At 42.3% G+C, this 12,226-nt stretch overlaps 1 protein-coding gene across 1 annotated transcript in view; it reads right to left on the reverse strand.

The window, feature by feature from the left end:
* Positions 1-473: 473 nt before the first annotated feature.
* LOC122084002 (ABC transporter C family member 13-like) overlaps positions 474-12,226 on the reverse strand; it is a 101,004-nt gene continuing 89,251 nt past the window's right edge. Inside the window, exon 13 of the mRNA XM_042651975.1 lies at positions 474-794. Coding sequence (XP_042507909.1) covers positions 785-794 — 10 coding nt within the window. The 3' untranslated portion in view covers positions 474-784. The remainder of the gene's footprint in view (positions 795-12,226) is intronic.

Raw genomic sequence — 12,226 nt, forward strand, 5'->3', positions numbered from 1 at the left:
AGCCTAAGGAGACAAAATGTCTAAAGGAGTTTTGGATCCAAGGAGTTGTGTTGGCATACGGTTGATCAAACAAGCAGCAGTAAGAAGAGCATCAGACCCAAAATTTTTAGGAACATGCATGCCAAACAGGAAGGCTCCTACTGACCTCCAACAAATAGTGGTTTTTCCTCTCAGCTACCCTATTTTGTTGATGTGTGTCAACACAAGCTAGCTGATGGATAATGCTATAGTTAGTAAAACAGTTTTGAAGACCACCATACATATACTGTCCCCCTTTGTCAGAACGAACAATTTTAATTTTGGTGTCAAATTGTGTACATACCATGTGATAAAAAATTTAAAGGCATCATACACATCACTCTTGTGCTTCATTAAAACATCTAAGTAGCACAGGAAAAATCATCCACAAAAGAAAAAAAGTAACGAAAACCAAATAAAGAAGTAGTAGTAGAAGGCCCCCAAACATCAGAGTGTACAATATGAAAAGGAACAATCGATCTATTACTATGATAAAGATAAGAAGAACAACAATGTTTAGTAAAAATACATGGTTCACAATGAAAGACATGGGAACTAGGAAAAGAAGTAAATAAATGAGATAACTGATTCCTCATAACAACAAAAGATGGATGCCCTAAACGTTGGTGCCACAACATCATAGAATCCATAGAATTGCTATCAGCACGTCCACACACATAAGATTGAGTTTTCGCCAAAAAAGGTGATTAAGGTTCAAGTAGGTAAAGTAATTTCTCTTCACGCCCACTGCCAATAATCCTCTTCGTCACCAAATCCTGAAAGAGAAAATGAGAAGAAGGAAAAAAGGTGACCCAACAATTTAAGGATTTTGTCAAATGACTCACAGATAAGAGTTGCGGGTAAGGTCAGGAACGTGAAGAACAAAATCAAGTGAAATGGAAGAAATAATAGGAATGCTACCTTTCCCAGAAATGGAGGAAAGGGAGCCATCGACAACCTTGACCTTATCTCTACCGAAAAAAATAGAGTACATATCATAATAATGGGACGTACTAGTCATGTGATCCGTAGCACCCAAATCAATAACCCAAGATGGAGCTGTGGAAGGGGCAAGTGAGGAAACCTGCAAGGCGGAAGTTGAGGACTCTAACGCTGTAAGGGAAGAAGATGATTAGCCTCCTAGATGAGACATGACCCTGCGGAATGCTGCAATATTCTCCCTAGTAAGGGAACTATGCTCTGGCTGTGGGCTAGAAGCACATCCCTATAGTAGTATGCTTGACCTCAATACTGTGGACTCTAGCTCCCCCACTACGTCCACCACGAGCACACTAAAACCACCACGTATGCCAAGAGGTCAACCATGAAGAACCCAGCATCTCTCTTTGGTGTGCCCAGACGTTCCACAATGATCACATAATCTGTCATTTCCACGAGGTGGGCCTTGGCCTTGGCTAGCACCACACCAATCCTTTTGAGAGCTAGTAGTAAGAGTTGATCTCTTAAGAGAAGGGCTAAGCTCCATGGCCACCTGCCTGGTCTCCTCACTCAGCAAATAACTACACACCTCATCAAGGGATGGAAGGGGAGACCAACCCAAAATTTGTATCCGGATTGACTCATACTCGTGATTCAACAACCCGTTCCTTCTTAAGTGTCCGATAAACCTTAACTTCATCCTCAGGATTGGGCAATTGGAGGTCCCTATAATGATCATACTCCTCCCAGAGTCTAATGACAGTGTTGTAATACTCATAAATGGTCCTATTTCCTTTCTTCATGCCAATAACCTACTAAAGAAGTTGATAAACCTTGGCCGAGACACCCACACGGTCAAAAGTCTTGGTAACACTATCCCAAATATCCTAAGCAAAGTTTCTTTCCTTATAAACCTCCTCCCAATCTCAGGTTTCATAGAAAAAATCAGCCATGTCATAATAGTGGAGTTCTCAGTCTCCCAGTTTGGATATGTCGGGTCTTCTGGGTTAGGAGCCTTAATGGTACCTGTAACATACCCTAGCTTTCCTCTACTCCGCAAGGAAAGCTTCACAGAATGAGCCCAATCAAAATAGTTGGTGTTGTCCAACTTCATAATAGAGATCTGGGTATGTGGGTTCACAAAAACCATAGGAGGAGCAGGAGCACCACTCAATACACTGGCTGAAACATCACCAAAGAGGGCTCTAAGGCCACCATCTTCAAACTTATTGTAAAAAGAAATGCACACACAATATGGGGAGTACACACTCTACCCAACTTTGCCTTCACAGGGACTTAGAGATAAACCCAACAAGAGGCAAACACACAATGCCAAAGCAAACCAGATCAAGGCAAACTTTAGTGCAAATAAATTAGGACATAATACTTCAAGGGTCACAACCAATACATCTCAAACAACAGTGTGGCCAGATTCCATCACAAAATGAGCAAATAAGAAGGAAAAACAAAGGAGGCGGTACAGTCCAACTTGCACAATAATGGGCTATGAGCTCACCAAGCTGTCCTCCTAAGACCAAGGGCTTAGAGGGCTTGTAGGGATGCCTTGGGCGATACAAAGGGTGCATACCTCACCTCTAAAGGTTGCCGGATGAGAGAGAAGGTCTACAAAAGGAGGGCTGGCGGTAGTCATAAACAACCCAGTTTTTGTGGCAGTGAGCTTCAAACAACATCAATCGTCCAGTTCTTCACATAAAACCTCCTCTTGGATTAGCTTTGACCTTCCGTCAAGCTCATCCCATAGATTCTTTAAGTCTTTTCACATAATGGTTTCTTCTTTGGAACCTTTTGTAACCTAGGGTTCCAAAGAGAATAAAAGTAGAAAGCTTGTAATCCGACTCTCAAACCAAAATCTTGTGCTCTGATACCAAGTAAGAATATGAGGATGAGATGAGGGAAGAGGAAGAAGATGGAGAAGTAGAAGAGGGAAATGGAAAATAAAATATCATATGACAAATTCCTAAACTACCCTTAGCGAACATAACTAATATCTCTAACAGGTGCATGTGGAATGGGCAGCGGTGTGTACAATCCCGCATTCTTCTTTTCTCCTTTGGCAAGTTGGCAAGTACGGTATCATTGGATAACATGCTGAACATCCTTTAGTAGTTGAGGCCAATAGTATAAATCTACCATCATCGAGTATGTCTTGTCTTTGCCAAAGTGTCCACCCATTCCTCCTCTGTGTAGCTATTGAATTAAGTGATGCCATAAAGAGGTGTTTATAATACAAAGGCGTGTGCCCTTGAAGAGGTATCCATCATGAATGGAAAATTTGTCATCTCGTCCTCCTTATTGTAACTTTTTGAACAATTCTTAAGAATCAACATCATTAGCATACTCATCTTTAATGTGTTCCATTCCTAAACTTTGCACTGTGAAGGTATTCACCATTAGCACCTTCCGGTTAAGTGCAACAGCCACTTGATTCTCTTTTCCCACCGTGCACTTGAGAGTAAATACGAAATGGCAAGTATGAGATCCACTTAGCGTGCCGACCGCTAATGGCCTTTTGTGAATGCAAGTGTTTGAGTGCTTTATGGTCCAAATAAAAAACGAACTCTTTACTGATTAAATAGTGTCTCCAATGCTTGAGAATTTGAACAACGACATAGAGTTCTAAGTTATAAGTAGAGTACCTTCTTTTAGCATCATTCAACCTTTCACTGTAGAAGGCTATTGGATGACCTTCTTGCATGAGCATACCTCCTATCCCAACATAGGGTGCATCAGTAGCCACTTCAAACATGAGATCAAAATTGGGTAGTCTAAGCATTGGTGCTTCTATCATCTTTTGTTTGATCAAGTTTAATACTTTAGGAGTCCATTGAAATGGAACTTTTCCCCCTTTTGTGCACTCTATGATGGGGGCTACAATAGCGCTAAAATTCCGTATGAACCGTCAATAGAATGAGGCAAGACTGTGAAAACTACGAACTTCTGTCAAGGTCTTTGGAATAGGAAAATCTACCACGCTCTTCACCTTCTCTGGACCAGCTTCTCTACATTGTGAGGATACAATAAAGCCAAGGAATATAACCTTGGGCAACGTGAAGGAACACTTCTTTAAGTTGATGCAGAGCTTCTCTTCTCGTAGTACACTTATACATGTCTCAGAAGCTCTAGGTGTTCATCTTGTCCCCTACGGTAGATCAATATGTCATCGAAGTATCCTACAAGAAACTTGCCAATGAAGGGGCACAGTACATGTGTCACCACTCTCATGAAAGTGTTAGGTGCATTGGTGAGGCCAAAGGGCATAACCTTCCATTCATATAGCCCTTTTTTGGTTTTGAAGGCTGTTTTCTATTCAACCCCTGAACGGATTCGAATTTGATGGTAGCCACTACGTAGATCAATCTTTGAAAATATAGAGGCTCCTGTCAACATGTCGAGCATATCATCCAAACGAGGAATAAGAAATTTGTATTTTATCGCGATCTTATTGATAGCACGACTGTCAATGCATATATGCCAAGATCTGTGTTTCTTTGGTGTCGATAAGGCAGGTACTGCACATGGACTCAAGCTTTCTACTAGAAAATCTTTTATCTGCAGATCATCCACTTGTCTCTTGAGCTCGGCATGCTCTATGGGGTTAAGAAGATAAGTGGGCAGATTAAGAAGTACTGACCCAGGCACTAGGTCAATGGCATGTTGGATGTCCCTCATGGGTGGTAGTTCATCTAGTAATTCATTAGGCGCCAAATCTGAAAAATCAGCAAGTAACTCTTTGATTTGTGGTGGATGTGTTACCTCTTTCACCGGTTTAGCTGCTTTAGTGACAAGGGCTAAGATCAGTCCGTTCTCTTCACCAGTAGTCAAGAACTCCCTATAAGGCAGCACACATAGCCTATTGTCCAACTTGGGCTTCTTGCTGAAATGGTCTCTGAATGGTTGCTTCTTTTGTTCGGTGGTTCCTTTGAAAGAGGTCTTTGCAACATTCTTTAAGATATGCTGTCTTCTTACATCGGCAGGCCTTAACTTATCCTTCACTTGGGGTATGTTGAATGGATTCAGAATGAATGGCTTGCCTTCGTGAACGAAGAAGCATTGGTTCTTAATACCTCCAACTAGCACATTGTTGTCATAGAGCCAAGGCCTCCCAAGTAGCACATCGGTGAGGACCAAGGGGATGATGTCACACCATACACTTTCATAATCTGAAACCTTCAGAGGTATAGAACACCATTGAGTTACTGCCATGGTGTTGTTGTCTAGTAGTGACAGTTTGGATGGTTGTGGATGGGGTTCAGTCTTAAGTTTTCCCTACACCACGAAGGTTTGGGATACTACATTCACACAACTCCTGCTGTCCATAATCTACTGAGCTTTATGAGATCCACAAGACATCAAAGTGTAGAAGATATTGTGCCCCCTCTAGTCTTCCCCCCTTTGATTCAGCCACAAGGATTCGTGCAACCACATTGACATAGGCATAAGGATCATCATCCTCTGGTGCATACACATCCTCAAGTTCATCTTCCATTCCTTCAACAGCAACATTAACAGTCCAATCATCATCTTGAGGTTCATGGATTTGCAAATCAGGGTTGGACACAATGCATTGATAATGGAGTTGGATCGTTCACGCTTGGGGCAGAATTTTGCAACATGACCAATCCCCCCACAGTGGTAGCATGTCATTTCTCCGTCCTCCCTCCCCCCCCCATTGGAGCCTTACCCCTATCCTGTGTAATTTGAGGACCTCGGGTAGGGAATCCATTGGGTTTGGCAGGTGCAAATTGCCTTTTGTTTTTAGTTGGCTGGTTATACCTACTGGAGGATGATTTGATCATATCCTCTGCCTCTAGCTCTTTTTCAATACAAGTACTCATGGAGGGTAATTCGATTATGCAAAGCTTCTCACGAATGTCATGCCTTAATCCCAATTTGAAACAAGATATTAGTAGTTCTTCATCTTCATTATAGGCACAAATTCGTGAAAGCAATTCATTGAATCGAACAATATATTCTTCTACAGTCATAGTACCTTGCTTGAGGGTATTCAGCATGTCGAAGAGTCGACGTCGGAATGTTGGTGGTAGGAACCTATCATTGAGGATCAACTTCAAGTCTTCTTAGTTGCGAGGCATTTGACGCCTGCTCTTGAATCAAGTGATGCCGTAAAGAGGTGTTTGGAATACAAAGACGTCTACCCTTGAAGAGGTATTGATCATGAATTGAAAATTAGTCTTCTCGTCCTCCTTTTAACTTTTTGAACACTTCTGAAAATTCAGCGTCATTAGCATACTCGTCTTTGATGTGTTCCACTTTAGAACTTTGCACTGTGAAGGTATTCATCATTAGCACCTTCCGGCTAAGTGCATCAGCCACTTGATTCTCTCTTCCCGCCTTGTACTTGAGAGTAAATACGAAGCCTTAAAAGTATGAGATCCACCTAGCATGCCGATCCCTAATGGTCTTTTGTGAATACAAGTGTTTGAATGCTTCATGGTCCGAATAAGGGACGAACTCTTTATTGATTAAATATTGTCTCCAACGCTTAAGAATTTGAACGACATAGAGTTCTAGGTCATAAGTAGAGTACCTTCTTTTAGCATCATTCAACTTTTCACTGTAGAAGGCTATTGGATGACCTTCATTCGGTAGTGGGGTAAGTTCGGGAGAGAGGGTCTTGGAACTAGGTCAATGGCGTGCTAGATGTCACACATAGGTGGTAGCTCATTAGGAAGTTCCTCAGGGAATAATCTCTCAAACTTCCTCAATAAGGTTTGTACCTCTCTAGGAGCCTCAGTGAATTTGCTTGACATAACGGTATTACTCTGTACGGAAACTAGAGCATAAATAAACCCTGACTCTTGACACTCTCTCTCAAATTGTTGTTGGTTTAAAATGTTGAGTGTTTTGGTGGTGGTATGTTTGGAGGTACTTCCCTTGTGTTCTTGAACCCTTACTTCCCTAGGGGCATTGAGGGTTAGTCTAATCTTCTTCTCTTTGAATTCAAAGACATAGGTGTTGGATTTCCAATAATTGGTGACATCCCGATCATATAACCAGGGTCTACCTAGGATGATGTGGGCAAATCCATCTCTAGGACATCACACCACACTCGATCCTCATATCCTGCAAAGTGTAGGGGAACTAGACACCTCAAATTAATGGGAATGGTGGACTGATCTACCCAAGCAACCATGTAAGGTTTCGGGTGGGGCTCGGGGTTGGGGCCCATTCCAACAACAGCATTCTTGGCAACCACATTCATGCAACTCCCGCTGTCTATGGCGACGCGGCAGTTCTTACCCTAATGACGTGTAAGTGATAAAGATATTAGTTTGCCACCAATCATCATTACTCTTAGGTTATGGGACCATGCACTGCACAATATCGAGCTTGAAGTCGCCAGCCTCTTCAGCATCCTCATCAGATATGGTCTCATCTAGCCTATGGTCCTTATACTCATTGTTCTGAAAGCCCTCTTGGTCATCTTCTTCAGAAGTTTGCTCCCCCACATAAAGATTTATGTTGGGGCATTCCCTAAAGAAGTGACCATACCCTTGGCACTTGAAGCATTGTTGCTGACCATTTCCCTTGGGTGCTTCTCCTAAAATTCCTTTTCCCTTATTATCAAATTGACATTGTCGTGCAGCAAAGGGTTTTGGGAATCCAATTAAACCTTGGAGGGGTTTCCTAAAGTGGGGCTCCCCCAGCTTGAAAACTATTCTTCTGAGAATAAGTTCTCATGGAGGATTCCACTTCAAGGGCTACCTAGAAGGCCTGTTGAACATCTCGCACCGGTGGGGTGCGATACGTGACTGGATTTTGGAGTTGAGCCCAGTAAGGAACCTAGAGAGTGTCTGCTCAATACGGCTTCTAATTTTCAGTCCATTGAACTTGCTCATGTATTCGGTCACAGTCAACTTTCCTTGCCTCAGGGTATTCATGTCATTCAATAGTTGTAGCCTATAGGTGATGGGCAATAATTTCCTCTTGAGCCTCTCTTGCATTTCTACCCATGTTGTGATTAACTCAAGTCCTAGGTTGGTCTCGTGGTACTCTAGGTCTGTCCAGAAGTCCTGGGCAGCTCCTATAAGCTTGAATTTAGCAAATCTGAAGCAGACTTCCTCGAGCATATCATAGAACTCAAAGTTCCAATCCATTTGCTCAATCCAGTCTAAAAGGATCCTAGCATCAATCTGACCATCATAGGTAGGGGCATCTACTTTAATCATTCTCCTGACATCATAGCCCCTGTCATAATGCTCAAAACCCTCATCATCTCCATATTGGGTATAGTGCTTTGGACCAAGTTGTCATCGACCTCTACCCTGACCTCTACCACGCCCTGTGCCTAGAAAGTTATCCCCTATCCGATTATAACCAATAGTGTGGTTGTCATAGTTCTCTATCTTAGGGTTAGGGGCTCTTGTTCTAGGCCCAATGCCTAAGGTATTGCGGCCTTACTGTCCGTCTGAATTTAGGGCATTTGTCTCAAGGGCAGCAAGCCTAGTGGTAATGGTCTGGAGATAAGAAGCCTGAGCTTCCCAATCAGCCACCAGTGCTTCTCGTTCACCCCTATTGGCAGCTAATTCAGTTTGGAGGTCTCTTAGGAATTCTTCGTTCCGTTGAAGAACCCTCAGCCATTGCTCTGGAGGGTCAAACATGCTTTGGTATGCTCTACCACTATGGGTGGACATAAAGGGAGGGGGCAGTCAAGGTGTGGTTGCCACTTATGCCTCAAGGCCTACTCAGAATCTCCAATTGAGATGAGTAATTGGTCCTCTTGATCTTGAGGTTAGAGATGTCCCTCTCAAGAATGTGCTTTTGGTGGGAATAGCGTCCAATGTTATTTGGTCCCACCAAGCTAAGGAGGAAGAGGGTGTCTACTAACCTAAGGTAACACTCTCTTAGTTCAAACTCAACTACGGAAAGGTTGTGACGGAGATTAGAACTCAATAGACAAGACATATAGACAGAAAACAGAAGCACCCAATCATGTTAAAATCAATCAACAACCATGCTCTAATACCAAGATGATGTAGGAGGGTCCCTAGACAACTAGGTTTCCTACAAGGGTTACCCACGTGGATAGGGGTAGACTCACTAGGGCTTAGATTGGGATTGGGGTTAATAGAAATCAGCACAATACATTAATCAGCATACAAGAATTTAATGACTGATAAACAGAGTAGCAATAAACAATACTAGTCTAGGAATAAAAACATATAAACTACTTACATCTCAAGTGGGGAACATGGGGTAGGGAACATGAAAGAATATGATAGTTCAAGCACATAATCAATCTAAGACACAAAAGAGTAAGCAACATGCATCTCCTTAAATCAACTAGTGAAGAGAAACCACCAGGGATTCCATAATGATTAAAAAAAAAGAGGTTAGGCTTGAAAACGATGGAAGCAGACCTGCTGCTCAGATATGAGTTAAAGAGGAGAAAATCAGGTCCTCCAAGATGAAGAAGTGCAGTTCCACGTCGGCTGTTGAAGGAGAAGTACGAAGCAAGACAGCCTTCAATTGCTTAGACGTTGCATGAGGGAGGCGTGGCAATCTTCAGTAGATTGGACAAGGGAGTGATAGGTGAGATACTAGGAAGACAATAGAGAGAGAGAGGAGAGACATGAAGGGAGGGAGACGAGAAAGAGAGAGAAACAAGATAGAGGGGGAGAATCGTGAGGGAGAGGGGACGTTGCTCTTTGACTGTTCTTCCAATATTTTTCATTAAAAAAAAATAATTGTAGCAAATGGCCTTACCTAAATAATAAGATAACTACAAAAAAAAAGGGCAAATCTAGGAATATAATCTCATAAATAAAGAAGTCTCCTAAAAACCAATAGGGAAATTATACAATTTCCTGTTTAACTTAAAGACTTAAATAAATAAGATTCTGGAAAATTAAAACTACTAAAATAATAGATCTGGTTGGGGCCACACAATCTTGGCCGATTAGAGGGAGAGAGAGAATCGATCAGTGCTGGGACGGTTGGACGATTCCTCATTCCTTCCTTCTTCCTTCCTTCTTCTTTCCCTCTAGTTTCCTTCTATGAGATCATCATCCAGCCATAGGGAATGCAGACGTGGCTGGGTCTTGCAAAGGCGTCGCTGGTACACGTGGATGTCCCAATCACAGGGGCTAAGATCAGTCCGATCTCTTCACTAGTCGTCAAGAACTCCTTATGAGGCAGCACATATAGCTTGCTCAACATGGGCTTCATGCGGAAATTGTCCTTGAATTGTTGCTTCATTTGTTCAGCGGTTCCTCTGGAAGAGGTCTTTGCAACATTCGTTAAAATATGTTGTCTTCTTACATGGGTAGCCCTTTACTTATCCTTCACTTGGGGGTGTTGAGTGGATTTAGAATGAATGGCTCACCTTTGTGATCAAAGAAGCACTGGTTCTTAGTACCTCCAACTAGAACATTGTTATTGTAGAGCCAAGGCCTCCCAAGTAGCACATCGGTGAGAACCAAGGGGATGATGTCACACCATACACTTTCTTCATAATCTGAAACCTTCAGAGGTATAGAACGCCATTGAGTTACAGCCATGGTGGTGTTGTCTAGTAGTGACACTTTGTATGGTTGTGGATGGGTTCAGTATTAAGTTTTCCCTCCACCACGAAGGCTTGGGATACTACATTCACACAACTCCCGCTGTCCACAATCACTTGAGCTTCATGAGGTCCACAAGACATCAAAGTGTAAGATATTGTGCCTCCTCCAGTCTTCCCCCTTAGATTCAGCCACAAGGATTCGTGCAACCACATTGACATAGGCATAAAGATCATCGTCCTCTGGTGAATACTCATCCACAAGTTCATCTTCCATTCCTTCAACAGCATCATTGACAGTCCAATCATCATTTTGAAGTTCATGGATTTGCAAATAAGGATTGGACTCAATGGAATTGATGATGGAGTTGGATCGTCCACGCTTAGGGCAGAATTTTGCAACATGACCAGTTCCCCCACAGTGGTAGCATGTCATAGCTCCATTCTCCCTCCCCCCCTATTGGAGCCTTACCCTTATCCTATGTAATTTGTGGAGCTTGGATAGGGAATCCATTGAGTTTGGTTGGTGCGAATTGCCTTTTGCTGTTAGTTGGCTGGTTATACGTCCTGGAGGATGATTTGATCAGATCCTCTGCCTCTAGTTCTTTTTCAATACAGGTACTCATTGAGGGTATTTCGATTATGCCAAGCTTCTCACGAATGTCATACTTTAATCCAAATTTGAAACAGGATATTAGTAGTTCTTCATCTTCATTATAGGCACCTATTCGTGAAAGCAATTCATTGAATCGATTAATATATTCTTCTCCAGTCATTGTACCTTGTCTAAGAGTATTTAGTATGTCGAAGAGTCGACATCGGTATGTTGGTGGTAGGAACCTATCATTGAGGATCAACTTCAAGTCTTCCTAGTTGTGAGGCATTTGACGCCTGCGTATGAGCTTATCTTCTTCAGCATTCCACCAGACCTTAGCTCCCCCTGTTAACTTAGTGACAGCTAATTGGACTCTCCTTTCTTCAGGCATACGGTACCAACAAAAAAAGTCTTCAAAGGAGCTTACCCAGTCAAGGAAGTAGAAGGAATCATGTCTCCCGTTGTACTCTTTCAGTTCCAACTTCACCTTATGTGTATCATCCTGGAGAAATTGGTGGTTTTCATAATCATCATATTCTTTACCACAAACTAATATATTCCTCTGAGCCTACATAGTGACCCTTCTAGGTACATGATAAGTGTTGTTGACAGTAGGCTGAACATTAGTTTGGGCAGCATTAGCTAGAGTATTTGAGTGAGCAGCAGTAGACTCTCTTAGTTTAGCTAGTTGTTGGTCATATCCTTCCATCATTGTAGTCAAGGCTTGTGGGGATTGCCATCCATCTTCCGAGTGATTTGTTTGCAGCTTTCTTCCACCATAACTCTAATACAACTTAATGTAGTAGTAGATTACAAGAACTAACCCCCACAATGTATAAACCCAAACAATAACAATTAAACGAGATCTCAGAACAAGGAAATAACTACCTTAAACAACCCTTATAAGAATAAAGCAACCCATAAGTAATAACCCTAGAGAAAAGACAATCGGTAGGAAAGAGAATCTCCTGCGCAGGGTAAGAAAGGGGATAGGGAGGCTGCTGCTATGACGCTCAGAATAAGATGCAATTTCGGTCGCAATAAGTCTCTAAGAAGGGTACAAAAACCTAAAAAGTTGAACTTTTACGAAGGGTTATAGAGATACTTTCTTGACTCCCAGACCTAGGAGA

This window comes from Macadamia integrifolia, chromosome 7 (assembly GCF_013358625.1).
Source record: "Macadamia integrifolia cultivar HAES 741 chromosome 7, SCU_Mint_v3, whole genome shotgun sequence".
NCBI classification, from domain to species: domain Eukaryota; kingdom Viridiplantae; phylum Streptophyta; class Magnoliopsida; order Proteales; family Proteaceae; genus Macadamia; species Macadamia integrifolia.